The 15,894-nt window shown below is 33.1% G+C and overlaps 2 protein-coding genes across 6 annotated transcripts; one reads left to right on the top strand and one right to left on the bottom strand.

Annotated features, from left to right (window-relative positions):
• Positions 1–1,017: 1,017 nt before the first annotated feature.
• LOC141659996 (uncharacterized) lies at positions 1,018–1,455 on the bottom strand. Its single transcript, XM_074466951.1, has one exon. It carries the CDS (start codon positions 1,453–1,455, stop codon positions 1,018–1,020), a length of 438 nt encoding a protein of 145 aa, XP_074323052.1.
• Positions 1,456–5,552: 4,097 nt separating this feature from the next.
• Positions 5,553–14,047, top strand: LOC141723887 (uncharacterized). Of its 5 annotated transcripts, none has more exons than XM_074525829.1 (17): positions 5,553–5,708; positions 6,436–6,588; positions 6,730–6,827; positions 8,285–8,612; positions 9,568–9,997; positions 10,200–10,288; positions 10,564–10,698; positions 10,843–11,179; positions 11,425–11,543; positions 11,637–11,709; positions 11,923–12,143; positions 12,219–12,275; positions 12,370–12,424; positions 12,894–12,983; positions 13,075–13,245; positions 13,550–13,609; positions 13,696–14,047. In XM_074525829.1, exons 4-17 carry the CDS (start codon positions 8,563–8,565, stop codon positions 13,786–13,788), a joined length of 1,980 nt encoding a protein of 659 aa, XP_074381930.1. In that variant the 5' UTR covers positions 5,553–5,708; positions 6,436–6,588; positions 6,730–6,827; positions 8,285–8,562; the 3' UTR covers positions 13,789–14,047. The 5 variants fall into 5 exon arrangements, with proteins under 5 accessions (XP_074381930.1, XP_074381928.1, XP_074381926.1 ...); XM_074525827.1 differs by having other exon boundaries at positions 5,554–5,708; positions 8,306–8,612; positions 10,564–10,722; XM_074525825.1 differs by having other exon boundaries at positions 5,554–5,708; positions 10,564–10,722.
• Positions 14,048–15,894: the final 1,847 nt, after the last annotated feature.

Genomic DNA, 15,894 nt, shown 5'->3' with positions numbered 1-15,894 from the left:
GTTAAAGAACTTTCTTGGAACAACTATCAGTTATCTGAAGATACTGAAGTAAGCTTTACTTCTTGTATATTTTGTAGATTGGTTTTGTCATCATTGAGAATGGAATTTATGCTTCATTGCATTAAGCATAAATTGGGGGAGATTGTTATATATTGAATTCTCAATGATCAGAAGAAGCTCAAGATCTTGCTGTTCGGATGTCATCAAGATCTGATATACCGTCAGGATTTGGTATGTCATCAGGATTTGTATGACATCACTATTTGAAGACAGTCAGCAATAGAGGATTTGTTTTGTTCCTTATAATGTGGAGCAGATATATGTTACGTCTGAGAGATAGGACTTTATCTGTTTAGTTTAAGATATGTATTAGTTTCAGTTAGTTTTTGATAATGCATATCTTAGATTAATATGTTGTAGTTGTGTAGTATATAAACACAGTTTAGGTCATCACTTAGTGAACAACACTCGAGGATCATTCAACCTAGCAGCTCTCAAGAACATCAGTATTTCTTGAGAGGATTTTGTAACAGTTTTTATCAGATATATAAAAAGTTGTTATATTTTATTACTTGTTCGAAACATTTATACAATTGTATCCAATCCCCATTAAACAATTATATCTTTACTGGGTAACACTCCCAGATGGGAGTTTCGTTAGGTTTATTCAGACCATTAATGTTTATTCCTCCAGTTGTGATTCTCAGAAAAATCATCTATGTTATTGTTGGCTAAATTTGATTATACCATTTTCTCTTTTGATTTTTGAGAAGATTGGTATTGATTAACAAGATGATTTGGGGCACGATAATTACGTGTCCAGTGCCCATCCATGCCGCACCTATAGCAAATATTTCCAGTTTTTCCTCCTCGCGGTGCCCTTCTTTTACTCTGTGATTCAAATTGCCACTTCCGGTGACCAGAGTTGTTATATGAACGAAAATGCCTGTGATTCCGACCTCGTCCATGGTACTGACCTTGGTCCTGTCCACCTCTATACCCTTTTCCACGTACATTCTACTGGAATGACATGTTATTTACTTCAGGTAATGGGGCAGATCCTGTTAGACGGGATTGATGATTCTTAATCACCAATACATGATTATGTTCAGCAACGAGGAGAGTTGATAGAAGATCCCAGAACTTAGTTAATTTGCGCTCCATGTACATCTCTGCTAAGTTAATATTGTTGGGGTGAAAAGTTGATAATGTTTTATCGATTTTTCTTTTCTCCGTAACTTTCTCACCACACATAATAAGCCTATAACTTATTTTGAACAAAGCAGAGCTATATGCTCGGATATTCTTAAAATACTGAAGTCTTAAATTAGGCCAATCATTTTCAGCTGCAGATAGATAAAATAGATTCTGGTGATCGAACCTATCCTTTAGATTTTCCCATAAAATAAAGGGATCATCGACTTCAAAGTACTCAGATTTTAAATCTTCATGCATGTGGTGTCGGAGAAAAATTATAGAGGTAAAGTTTTCTTTAGTCGTGGATTTATTTTCTACCTTTATTATGTTGCTTAATTTCTTTGAACCCAAATGCAACTTTACATCTTGTACCCATGATAAGTAATTATCGAATGTCCAAGGCAACGAACGACAAGCTTGTAATATTTGTCATACTAAATCTGAATTAACACGAAAATTATTAAATTTTAATTCATCAATGTAAATATTATATAAAATCCTACTTAATCGAGTGCATTAACAAGTATGCAATAATCAATGTATATATCATTATTATCATTGATATTATAAACAGATCTATATATAAAATGACAAATGGATTTTCACCCGCCTTACGGACGTCTGCGTATGCAGGTTATCTCCGACCAATAATAAATTAAAGTGGACAATCCTGCACAAGTTAGTTAGGGGAAAAAAGTTATTATCCGATAAGTATGCAATTTATAAATTAAGGTTCCCACTATACTTCGGTATTACCCAAAATTAAATGGTACCGTAAAATAATTTTAATAAGCGGTACTCCGGCCATATATATTTAAATTATTAGTAGAGGGTGTAACCACATCTACTCCGGTCATATATATTTAAATTAGATGTAGAGGGTGTAACCACGTCTACTCATGTATATGTATACTTAAATTAAAATTATACCTTCTCAGTTTCGGCAGGGTTTCGTGCTGATAAGGTGTTGTAATATAATAGCTTTAATAATATTAGAAGGGGCTACTAAATATGAGAGGGAAAGAATGATAATCGGAGGGAGATAGAAAGCATATATTACACCCGTCTAACAGGATCTGCAACGAGGAGAGTTGATAGAAGATCCCAGAACTTAGTTAATTTGCGCTCCATGTACATCTCTGCTAAGTTAATATTGTTGGGGTGAAAAGTTGATAATGTTTTATCGATTTTTCTTTTCTCCGTAACTTTCTCACCACACATAATAAGCCTATAACTTATTTTGAACAAAGCAGAGCTATATGCTCGGATATTCTTAAAATACTGAAGTCTTAAATTAGGCCAATCATTTTCAGCTGCAGATAGATAAAATAGATTCTGGTGATCGAACCTATCCTTTAGATTTTCCCATAAAATAAAGGGATCATCGACTTCAAAGTACTCAGATTTTAAATCTTCATGCATGTGGTGTCGGAGAAAAATTATAGAGGTAAAGTTTTCTTTAGTCGTGGATTTATTTTCTACCTTTATTATGTTGCTTAATTTCTTTGAACCCAAATGCAACTTTACATCTTGTACCCATGATAAGTAATTATCGAATGTCCAAGGCAACGAACGACAAGCTTGTAATATTTGTTATACTAAATCTGAATTAACACGAAAATTATTAAATTTTAATTCATCAATATAAATATTACATAAAATCCTACTTAATCGAGTGCGTTAACAAGTATGCAATAATCAATGTATATATCATTATTATCATTGATATTATAAACAGATCTATATATAAAATGACAAATGGATTTTCACCCGTCTTACGGACGTCTGCGTATGCAGGTTATCTCCGACCAATAATAAATTAAAGTGGACAATCCTGCACAAGTTAGTTAGGGGAAAAAAGTTATTATCCGATAAGTATGCAATTTATAAATTAAGGTTCCCACTATACTTCGGTATTACCCAAAATTAAATGGTACCGTAAAATAATTTTAATAGGCGGTACTCCGGCCATATATATTTAAATTATTAGTAGAGGGTGTAACCACATCTACTCCGGTCATATATATTTAAATTAGATGTAGAGGGTGTAACCACGTCTACTCATGTATATGTATACTTAAATTAAAATTATACCTTCTCAGTTTCGGCAGGGTTTCGTGCTGATAAGGTGTTGTAATATAATAGCTTTAATAATATTAGAAGGGGCTACTAAATATGAGAGGGAAAGAATGATAATCGGAGGGAGATAGAAAGCATATATTAGGAGGTTTGGTGCAAGTTTTACATTTACCAAGGCCATGTATTTATAGCCAAGGTGAAGAACAAAAGTAATCAATGCATTATCAAAATTTCTACTCCTAAGACTAGATTTACCATTTTACCATTGACATGGAAATTACAATAAATTATAACAAGAAAGCTGTTTACGCAGACATGGATAATATTTTCCATTATATCCAAACATGCTATATCGCACCGTTATTTACAACTATTTCGCAATCCCTCTTTAAGTCAAGTATTCTCAAAACGAAATCGTCTTTTTTTACCAATACTTTAATTTATTTAATTATAAATGTAAAGTCTAGTGATTTGAAGTAACTATGTCAAGTACTCTCACCTAAATTGATGAGAATAAATTATACCAATCTTGATTAGTAGTCTCATATTTAATTTTGAGTAATATTTTTCTCCATCAAACCACCATCACTTATTGCTTCATCATAATCTTGTAACACATTATTAACATGTTGATTCTTACCTCCCTTTTCTCCTCTGCAAAAATCATATTGTTAAAGTTACCAATTATGCACCAAGAAGGATGTTATCTTGCTTCAATACTTATCGGTAGTATTCAGAGCCGCACCCAGGAATTATGTTCAAGGGAACTATTTTAAAATCCAAGTGATTTTTTTTCACAGGTGCAAGAAAAAGAATTTAAAGTGCAAAAAAATTTAGAAGGCACAAATTAACAATGTCTCCATATCAATATTTCTTTACAATAGCATTTTTCTAGGTGCCATATTCTATAACCTTACAATAATATCATCAATACTAACTCATTACATCATTTTCAATATATGCAAGTAAACAATCATTCATCAAATCATCTCCAAGTCGGTTGCGTAGTTCAGTTTTGATATGTTGGTTACCAAACTTGATTTGTTTGGATTTACGTTTGAACCGGAAAAAAGGGAATACTCGATCAAAGACATGAAAGAAAGTTAGATATTTATGTTTTGTATTTAAAACCACACCTAACTTTACAAACTAATTTATTATAATTAAAGAATACAAAAATATAATAGATTAAATAGAAAATCTATTATTTTTTAAAAGTTAGGCATTTTAAATATTTAACTTTCTTTCTTAAAATTAAAATATTTTTTTAAAATTTTGTATGTGTAAAAAAAATTGTGAATGTTTAATCTTAGTGGGTGTTATATTATATCTCCCAATCGTCCTATCCGCCTGCCTCCGGTTGTATTCAACTTTTTTTTATATATCACTTAAATACTTACCTCTCAAAATATATTTATCTCTCAAAATATATAATCCCATATATTTCTAAGCGCGAGTTGACTTTTTATGTTCGTTGTCTACGCATAAATAACAAGCGTATATATACCAATATATACATAACGTAGAGTATTATACACTAAATCATCAAATAAAAAATTATTTCCTTTGCTCTTAAAGTATGCATGTAGCTCTTCTCAAAGATTAAAATTTTAAATTATAAAAAACTTAAAACTTAAGAGTTTAAATCATTTGAAAAAAATTATTGTACAATGTTTAGTTGCATTTGCGTCAAATAATTAAACAAAATATTTCATCGTCTCCGGTTGTTAAAATACTGAAATTAATATAAATATTTGATTGTCTCAGGTTGTTTTTGCCATAAATGAATTAATCTTTAAATTAAAGTTGATTACAATGAATGCATATTTTTCCCTTCACCTAGTTATAAATAATCATAGTTCTAAAATAGCCTCGGTTAATTGATAATATTTGATCAACTCCGGTTGTTCTTACCCATATATGAATTAATTTTTAAACTAAAGTTAATTACAATGAAGGTATATTTATTCCTTTATCATGTGATAATTAATTATAGTTCTAAAAAGCCCCTGTTTAACTAAAACATTTCTCGGCTGATATTAACAATGTACTCTATAAAAAAAAAATCTAGGCTAATATTAACAATGTACTCTATAAATTGATACAGTAAGATTAGTAGATTAAAATATTAAATATAATTTTAAATTATCAAATTAATTGAATCAATTGATTTCTGATTATCCGAGTACCGGTGATTATTCTAATAATCGCTATAAGGTGCTCGCGTGATGAGTGCGGATTACTGATTTGTATGACATTTTGATAATGAAGACCGAGAAAAGGAGAAGGGGGCACATTGGGCCTACACGGAAGAGCCCAAGATAAACCGAAAGTGGGCCATTTAAATATATAATTGTATTAGTACATTTTGTTTCTGTAGCGAAGCACCAGAAGTGTCTTGCCTTGAACTAATAATGTTCAAATGAGCGCAGGTATGTTTACATGCAATTGTATACGTATATTGGATTGTTTATATGTGTTTCTAAACATCTGCTAGATAAATAAGAATTCCATAAAAGAAAATATTACTCTCAAATCAATAACTGAAATGGTGTATTTTAGGCTCCATAGATGAATAGGAAGGAATATTTTATTTTTAGTTTCGATGAATGAACTCTTCCTGATTGAATAAAATTATTGGTTGCTATTCATTTATCGAGATTTAACAGTGCTTATAATTTGAGAAGTTGCAAAATGGAATTGCTGAACATTTCTTAGTTAAATTTGGGGTGGAGAAGTTGAATGAGCAGGATTTTTGTGTTAGTTTTACCGGGAGTAGAGTAATAAATTTGAAAACTAGTGTGAAGTTATGAACTAGAAGTAAATTACTGCAGGGTTTCGTGTGTAATGAATCAAAATTGTTTCAAGTACTATTTGATCGTTGTTGTGAAGTGGATGTCTCGAAATTTTACCTTACATTTGGGGCCTCTTCTCCGTTAGATAATACTGTCATGAACTTATTTCAGTCTAGACGACTATTAAGGTGTTTGTGTGTATTATACGATTTTTTTTGAATAATTTGGCTTATATGCTTTAGAAATGAGTATGTGTTCTGACAAATTTTGGGGTGAGTAAGAATCGAACTCAGAACCTGAGTCGACAAGAAATAAACCCTAACCTGTATTTTTAGTATTCATTTATAAGGTTTAGTGTGTGCAGATGCATCGATATGTTTGAAATTATGCAATTTCGTTTTAATGGATGTACATAAGAAATTTCGCACGTGGAGCATTTGGAGGGAATAGTGGAGCTAGACCAGTATCACCAGAAAAGGGAGTGTTTCCTTTAGACCACATGCATTTGTGTGACCTGGTAGTATTCAGAAGTCATCTTATAGTTGCTTTCTATTATGTATAAAAGCCACTATCTAAGAGTTCCAAGCTGCACTTGCATAATCATCGGGGATCCTTATTAATTTTTTTAATGTGTTTGGTCTCCTATTCATGTTTACAGGAGAAAAAATAATATGTTAGCTGTCTTAAATCTTCTGGCCATAAGCCCGACATGTGTAGACACCTGTCCAGAATTTACTTGGAATGTCGTATGAAAAAGTAAGTCAACGTCTTTACTTCGCTGCACTGCGTGTTTACATTCTAATGTGCTGTCTTCTCATGAGTTTTGATGAAATGGCAGGATATTGGTTTTGTCACAAAGTGATGAAATGTTTTTTGTTTATGCAACCACAAATGTTTTAAGCTTCTAGTTATTTTTTTTATGTATATGTTTTAGCTTTATGTATGATGATTACTTTACCAACTTGCATTCGGATTTCATGTTTGCAAGCTAAGCATTCGAAATATTACTTTTGATTATAATTGTTTTTTTTGTATACCTGAGTGACTCTGTCTGAGTATACCAATAGGTCTAAGTAGCTCGATAAAGTATATTGAGAACTTGTATCATTGGCATATTTGTGGTACCTACTTAAATGACTAGAAAATGTGAAGAATAAAGCCACATCTTGAGTTCTTGGTGTGATTTTAGTAGGTATTTTTTCTGTTCTATTTCAGCCGTTATCTCGAGTGACTTGTAAAGATTTATAGAGATTGTTTTGTTATATGACTTGTAAAGATTTAGGCACAAAGATATTAATTGTCTTCATTAGGGATAGATCTTTAAAATATACCCCCTTTGCTGAGTGAATACTATTAAATTAATTATACTCACTATTAACAGCTGAGGTGGTTGATAAGGCATTATCTGCCAATCCAGAAGAAACTGTACTTCGATTGCTGACCTTTTTAAAGTTACCACGTTCAGTAACTTGGTAAAATAAGAAGTCTAGATAGAAATTCTAAGCACCGATGAGGTTTTGGAATAATCCAGGGCCAGGCTACAGACCAGTTTGATATTACAATTACTCAGAAATATGTTTGGAAGCAGCCTTTCCCTGGTGAAATTTTTAATATCAAAATAAATTTCTCTCCGGTAAACTTCCTGTCATGTAATTGTAATCTTCTAAATGGGTTATACAGAAATCTAATGGCGAAGCAAGACATGTCAGAACTTGGTTTCGGGAAGGAGTCGGTTTTAGAAGTCTCCACAAATAGAAATAGAAATGAGATGATAGTAGAATGAACACGCTCTCAGTTATGGCACTGCAAATTACTTCACAACAATCCTAATGCTTTATAAGTTTTCACATAATCATGTGTATCGTGTAGAACGCTGGAAGTTTATTGGATCTGGGCCATTACGGTTGAAGGATCAGACATATTGTTATCATTTTCAATCACTCGCTGAGAGGTGAAGTATACAATGCAGTTAAGTAGTTGGATAAATTTTGGAACAGTCTCAAACCTTATAAGACTTCTGGACAATCTATGTTTTTTCGTTGGTTATTCTTCTGGGGAAAATACTACATTGTAATGAGCTTACATTAACAAAGATTTAGTACTGATATCTGATCTTTCTTCAACTCCTATGTTTTTTTTCTTCTGCCGAATTGCACATATTTTATCTTTTACTCCATTAATAATAAGTTGATAACAAACCACAATTTATATAGTGCATCAATTTTATGGAATAGACCAAGAAAAATGAGAAGGGAGGCCAGCAAGCGTTGTACAGAGTATTACAGACAAGTACAAAAAAGAGAAATACACTGGGGTAGCCGGAGTCCAATTCTAAAAAACAAAAATAATTCGTAACGGCTGACTGTGACGCCAGGTGAAGTAAATCCATCTCCAATTTCTTGGATTCATTTGGATTGCCTTGTTTCTACTCTATTACTCCTATAACTTACATTTCTTTCATTTTTCCTCTTTTTCTTATCTTTCACCTACCATGGCTTCCAAGTTCTCTCTGCACATCAGCCACCTTTCTTTTGGCCACGTGTAAGCTTTTCTTTGCCATTTTTTCTTTGCATGTGTGTGTTGGCGTGTATTTGTGAACCCCTTATCGATTTTTTACTGTAGCTATGATTAAATTAAGAGTCGGTTGATTTCGGTGGCCGAACTTTACTCCTTCAGCGGCCAGCTTTACACCAAATTCTAGAAACATTTCTGGAGTTTTGAATTTACATATCGGTAACCAATGTTTGTTTTTAACAATGATACGGTGGCTGTCGTTGCCTGTTCCATAACGGAGTTAAAAACGTTAGATATTATTGTACTAACATCAGATCGATGAGGGTAAATTAGATATTTTTCTAATTGAGTGGAATGAAACATCAGAAATGTATATTTTTATTAGATATTTTCCATTTTTTACTTTATTGCAATCACTTTGAACTCCGTCTTTTAAGATTTTAGGGTGAGGACTTACAGCCACCTTATCGCCCTTTTTAATGATAGTATGACCACCAATACGAAGATTTAAACTATAGTCATTCTAATGGAACTCGGGGTCAAGTTTGGTAACGGAAATGCAACTGCCTCTTACATTAATTTGGTTTAGGAGAATTGCTTTCATTTTAGGAAATAAAAGTGAATATAAAATAGTACCTACTGTTTTGTTTGTTGAATTATGCTAAAATGTATTGCTTTAGTGTCTCTCATTGTTTTTTATTGAATTATGCTAAAATGTATTGCTTTAGTATCTCTAATTATTTTTATAATCAGCTGTTAAGCGGAAAAAAGAGAGATTGCCAATAGCTAGCTCAAGAGATAGAAGCGTCTTAAGTCTCTTTTTTCTTTTTTAACTCTAAAATTTCTGTACCATCTGGAGATTGAGGAGAATATTTTTATAGTCCTATATCTGGGCCTATTTTGCCATCAAAACAACTGCACAATCTATTTTGCGATTTCTGTTAGTACCTCAAGGTTTTTGAGGTATTTGTGTTTGTTGCAGAGAATCCGATTTCGAGTCTGAAATCAGCATAGGGTGTATCCCTGGCACCTCACACATCTCCAAGTCAAAGTGGATAGTGCCCAGGAAGTTTGCCCTTGCAAGAAACAATTTGAACGGATATATGTTGAGATATACACTATTGTCAAATTGGGACTCAGTAAGATGGTATAAACCAAAAGTAGTTCCATCCATGTCTTCCTCTGACATGGATCAACCAACTGAGGATGAGCAACCCGTGGATAAGGCTCAAACTTTTTCTCTTGACATTGAATATAGTCGTATCGATTGCCTTATATGGGTAATTCACGAATCTGCCAATAGTTTTTCACTTGCAGTTCAGACACTTGAATCAGCCAGGCGCTATCCAGAGCTTGCAATGGCATGGACCGGAGTTGATGTTTACTCATGGCACAGAAAAATATCTTATCAGGTATGCAAGCATGCTCAAAAACTCTGGCACTAAGATTGCTCAACAGACCATGAGAATGAGGTTCCTGAGATATCTAAGATTTTATTGACTAGTTGACTGCAACCTAGTTACATAGAACTTTTATCTGTTCTAACATAAGAATATTTGACAGCTAACTATAATATATAATCAGACGCATTAAGTATGATTTCTGACTCTACAGGTTGCTGTCTATGCTTTATTTAAAGCAGCGATTGAGGTAGAGCTGTTTCTTTCTCACAAGCGTCACCCTACTGCTTCTGCTTCTGAGATGTAAGTATACAGTGTGCTTTTATCCCTGGGATATGCTTTGACAGTACAAGTTTCTGCAAGCTTTTTCTTGTCGATGAACATTCTTTATATTTTTGTGGCTTGTGCACTTCTTTCTATCGTGCTTTTTGCAACTTGATATGATTACCACTTCCCAGGACGTAACATATAATTAGCTGTTCAGAGTTAAGCTACCTACAAGTACAATACTTCTTCATATCTTAGAAATGCTGGAACTTTTACATGGGTTTAACCATTTTGTTCAACCATTTATTCAGATTATACCCAACGATAAATTCTCTTGGGAAATGCATAAAAGATCTGCTCAACTCGAGGAATCCAAATTTAGTACATTGGTTTGAAATGGTAGAACTGCCTCGCATAGCAGAATTATTTATTCCTCTATTCAAAAGGTGGTCCTTAGATTATGCAGGAAGGTCTGGTTTGTCTGCAATTATGTCAACTTTATGATATGATGATCTTTCATAAATCTCGTATGTAATACGATACCTTATATGCCCTAGCATTCTAGAGAATTCTAAACACAAATTATTCAGTGGTGTTGCAGGAATAATTTTGGCAATAAGTTGCTGTATTGCAGTGAGAAAGTTGGGTTCACGGCGTCTTTCCGGTCCTTCACTATATGTATCTATTGAAAACATACTAATAAAGCTCATGAACTCGTCATATACCCTTGTTTCTATGGGTAAGCTGCATCACTTGGCCAGTGAAGCTGGTTTTGAAGAAGAATTCCTGTTGCATTTTGGTAAAAAGATTATGCCTGCTAAAAGCACTGAAGATATAGAATTTTGGATTGGCCTGGTTCAGAAAAAACTATCTGTAGCATTTCACAGAGAGAGTGTAATTTCAGGCAAACAAGCAAATTACAACAAGGTCAGTTCTTGAGTCATTGCTAATTGGGCCTCCTTACCACTAGCGTAGGAATTTTTTACCCGAGAAGACAATAATTCTTGTCAAAATATCTAGAATCTGATGTTCCGGTAAATATTGGGGTTAGCAGATACTTTTTCCGTCAGTCCTTTCACATAATTTTAATCTCCAATTCTGCCCCTACAAATAGAAAAATTCGGTAAACTCGCAATTAAAAAATGAGACTGATTCTAATTTTGACGTGACAGGATGAAGAGAATGATTTGGCTATTCTTGGCCTTTTTGCGTTTCTGGGAAAGGAAACAAGATTATTCTTATCAAGGATGAAGATTAAAGATCTTGATGAGCATGTTGAGGATTTTCTCAAGTAGGCTTCATGATCTACTAGACCCACAGATACAAATTTAACCTTTTGTCCTCACATGGTTTCTAAATTTTAATCCAATATTTTTTTTTGCAGCTATTTGGAGTGTGGTAGCGTATTCATTAATCCTAGATTCTCTTCCCTGATTGCATATCAGCTCTTCATGGAGGTCAGTATGCAGTGATGGAGCCGCGGATCTATGACCTGGTCAAAAGGGGATGCTCCTGGATTTTGTTCTCACTTTATATTTATATATAAAAATATGGTTTAGACCCATATGAAGTATTTGCACTTTATCTGCGCTTAATTTCTAGCTCATAGCATGTATAACAATATTAACTAGGTGCTTAAATAAATTTAATGTCAAAATTGTTGTTAGCAGGTGATTACTGATGAAATTGGGTGGCTAGACTTTTATGCTGAATATAATTGCAAGTTTCAAGATAAGCGAAAGTCTAAGAAACGCACTATACAAGCAAAGCAAGAAATTATTCTGTACACAGTTTTTACGATATGCTATGATGTTTTCTCTGGGCTTGCCCACTATTTTAGTACAAATCAACGGCCCGTAGATTCGAAGTTGCATGAGTTCTTGCACCGAAGGTACCAACTTGGCCCAAGTTATCTAAACATGTATCGTTTACAGTCTATATAAGATTATCTGCTGACATTTTGCAGTCAGAGCTTACTTTCTATTTGTCTGGAGGACTACTGGGCTGCATATGACAGATCAGGGTAAAGTCATATAGTTTTACACATTTACTTTGTATTAAAAAAATACTTTAGCATAAATCTATTAATCTTGTTTATGGCCATTTATCTCTGACAGTGAACCAGTAAAAAAGACAGAGGGAGACGCCAAGAAATTTACAAATTCTTGCCTGGTAAGTTTATCAGGAAAATTAGAAGTCGACAAAAGCCAGTCATATACTTGAAAGTAGAAAGCAATCAACATGGATTATGTTCTTCTTTTTTTAATCCTCAGTACACGATAAAGTAACAGTTTATAGGCAAGGAATGGTGAATTTAATTTTCTGTACTTTTAAGTGTGTGAAGACGTTAGTTATTAGACAATTCTCTGTATTCTATGCACTGTTAGGTACTTGATTTAGTAACAATTATACTTGGAAATCTCAGGTATAAGCAGGAAAAATATCTGTATCTGTTATTGCTGCGTAATACTCTTGTTCTTCTCTTGTGATTTCTTAAAAAAGTTTGTATATCCCTCTGGACTTCTCTAGAATTCGTTCGTTCTAGTTCTCTAATTCTTTTTGTCTAAAAACCTACGCTGGGATAATTTTCCTTTCTTTGCATGCATCCGCTACTATTTACAAAGTTTCTATGTAATAACAGGGGGTTGTTAACGAAAGGCAGCCACCCTCCAAGTCCAGTTATTCGAGTATACTGTGTAAAACCACTTCCAAGCTTATGTCTGCAAGTACTGTAAGGACACGCCCTGAATATCTTGTTGGATCAATATACTAATTGAAAATGTTCATGGTTAGATGCTTACCACAAATTGAATGCCCTGCAGGCTCTACGGATAGGCACTTGGCTACTTTTGGTTGACGTAGTAGTTTCCATTAATCTTGTTTTGAAGCAGCTATGGGGAGAAAAGGTTACAGAAAGAGAGAGGAAGAAGATTGCACGAACATTAGCTGATGTTTCTACGCTAGCTCCAGTTACGATCCTAATGTTGATTCCTGTAAGCATTTTCTTACCTTTTCATTTTCAGTTACAACATAGTTTTCAACTACTTATGAGGCTCTTGTGTTTCGCACATAGAAAACTCTTTCGGCAGTTATAATAGAATTAGTTAGTCTATGCACATATTTGAGTCCTATGTGACCTTATTATTTTAGAACTCTGTTGTATATGAGCATGTAACTATTGTTACACTTGACAGATGAGCACCCATATTTGGGGTTGCTCGTAATGACAGTTCATTTTTCATAATTTGTTATATTCAGTATGAGGTATTGACAAACAATCTTTCTGTATGTACTTAGATGTCTGCAGTGGCACATGTAGTTATGATTATAGCAATCAAGACATACATTCCAGCACTGGTAATATAATCTATTCATTCTTATTACTAGACATAAAAAAATCTTAAATAATCAGCTATTCTTCTGACTCTAGTTTTGTGATATAGATTCCATCTTCATATTCTTCTGAAAGGCTTAACATGGTGAAACAACTTGAAAAGAACAAAGGAAATGAAAATTCAGACATGGAGCAACATTAAAGATGATGCTTCTTGAAATAGAATGGTAGCAGATGAGGCTCTTTCTGCTAAAACATTAAAGATGATCCTCCGAAGTTGATTATTAGATGGAAGTACTTCAACATTGACGACATGCTGCCAAGTCAAGACAAAAATATAGTTGTATCCAAGATAACTTTTTCTTTAGTAGTATATTTCTTGTGTAATTATCTATGTTAGTTGTATGTTTACTCTCTAAAATTATACATCGTTGGCAACATCAAGCAGTGACAAAATCTCATATTCTGGCCTGGAGTATTCTCTTCATCCATGAGATCCCTGACAGAACAATCATCTGAGCAGCTATTGTGGTATATTTGGCATCCCTACTCCTAGTAATACCAATTTCGATCTTCTACAAAGTCCTAACCTACTTGAAACAACTTAATCTTTTAATTCTAAAGAGTCATTCCCATTTTTGCAAGATTGTCTAGCTAGTGTAACATCCTGTATTAACTTAATACTGGATCTCAACGAATTTAGTCCAAGCATAATTAGAACTACATCTGTGTAACTTTGTTTCACGACAGAGTAACCATCTATAGAGAAAGTACTCCAACTAGATTACAGTGCATAAAAGTTCTTACATCCTAAAATCCCAATTCAAAGCTTCAATATTTATAGAAAATCAATCATATTGATAAGCTAATGATGCATCCCACATTGCTTCAGTTGAACTAATAGGCTAAAATAGTTGACTGAAAGTTCCCACCAGTAGCATAACATAACCAAAATGGAGTATATATTTATTTTTTTTAAAGGATTTTATTCTCATATTTATAATATCTATACTATTAATTGGATATTATCAATTAGAGTTTATTGTTTTATGATAGGAAATAAATAATTCCCAATTTTAGATGGAATTGGGCTTATTTAGACTTAAATCATAATTGGACTTAAATCATAAGAAAAATCGGATTTATTGGGCTGCACGCGCATACATCACTGTTTGGGTCGTAACTTGAGTTCTAGACATCAAAATTGGGCGATCTTACAACCCATGTGAAGCCAAGAATCCAACTAGAGAAGCCCAGAATCAGGCCTGAAAGTCAGCCTACGAATTTTACATCAGAATCCAATTAATTTTGGGAAAAGTATTAAAACTCTTTATTATATATTAGGTTTTATATATTGTATAGATAATCAATAACGTATTATAGAATAGAATAGAGATATCTATTATTCTTGAGAGAAAAGGGAGAAAGGCAGCTAGAGAGCGAGATTAGGAGAAGGAGCGAAGGAATTCGTCCAGATTTCAAAGGAACTCTTCAAGTTGTATTCTCTGTATTCAAATTCTTAACTCATGATTTGTGGTTCTAATATATATTTATTTTCTTTATATATCATGAGTAGCTAATCCCTTAATCCAAGAGTTGGATAGGATTCAATTGGCTTAATATGTTTGTTTGATTATATTGTGATTTTCTTATTGTTGTTAATCTGTCATTGAGCACTTTATACAATTAGAGGAGTAGCTAACTTCTAATTGAATATTTAGGAGTTATAACGAATCGGGAGAGGAGTTGTAATTCTAGTACATGATATGATAAACATAATTTAAGTATTAGATCGGGAGATTGATATGAGAATTGTGAAACTTATAATCTTTGGCTTTTAATAGTCTATAATTGTACTTTGTATGACCATGGGAGTGGCGTTCAATGGATACTTGTAGGTAGACACTATAATCTACCTTGGGAGAGGATTTTATAAACATTAGAATGATTGTTTTTAACAAAATAAGAACACAAATTAGATATTCATGATAGCCATTGAAGAACCCTTACTCTTGGATTGTTTTCTCTCATAGTTGTTATATAGTATTATTTATTTATTAGATTAATTAGTTGATAATTACACACATCCACAAATTATTCTCCGCACTTCTGAATTATGAGAAATAGGAGATTTGAGATTAATATTGATATTAGTCCTTCCCTGCGAACAATAATCTAAAAATACACTTCAACATAATACAAGCTCAATTAATTGACATGTCAGAGACTTTTGACAATGAAAACATTACATAGAAAATGTTGGGAAGGAGAGGCAAACCTATAGTACCTAATGATAAGAAACATTAGA

This window comes from Apium graveolens, chromosome 5, assembly GCF_009905375.1.
Source record: "Apium graveolens cultivar Ventura chromosome 5, ASM990537v1, whole genome shotgun sequence".
Taxonomy (NCBI): Eukaryota; Viridiplantae; Streptophyta; class Magnoliopsida; order Apiales; family Apiaceae; genus Apium; species Apium graveolens.
Note: the sequence above shows the minus strand (reverse complement) of the source record. Positions and strands in the feature narration are given on the sequence as shown.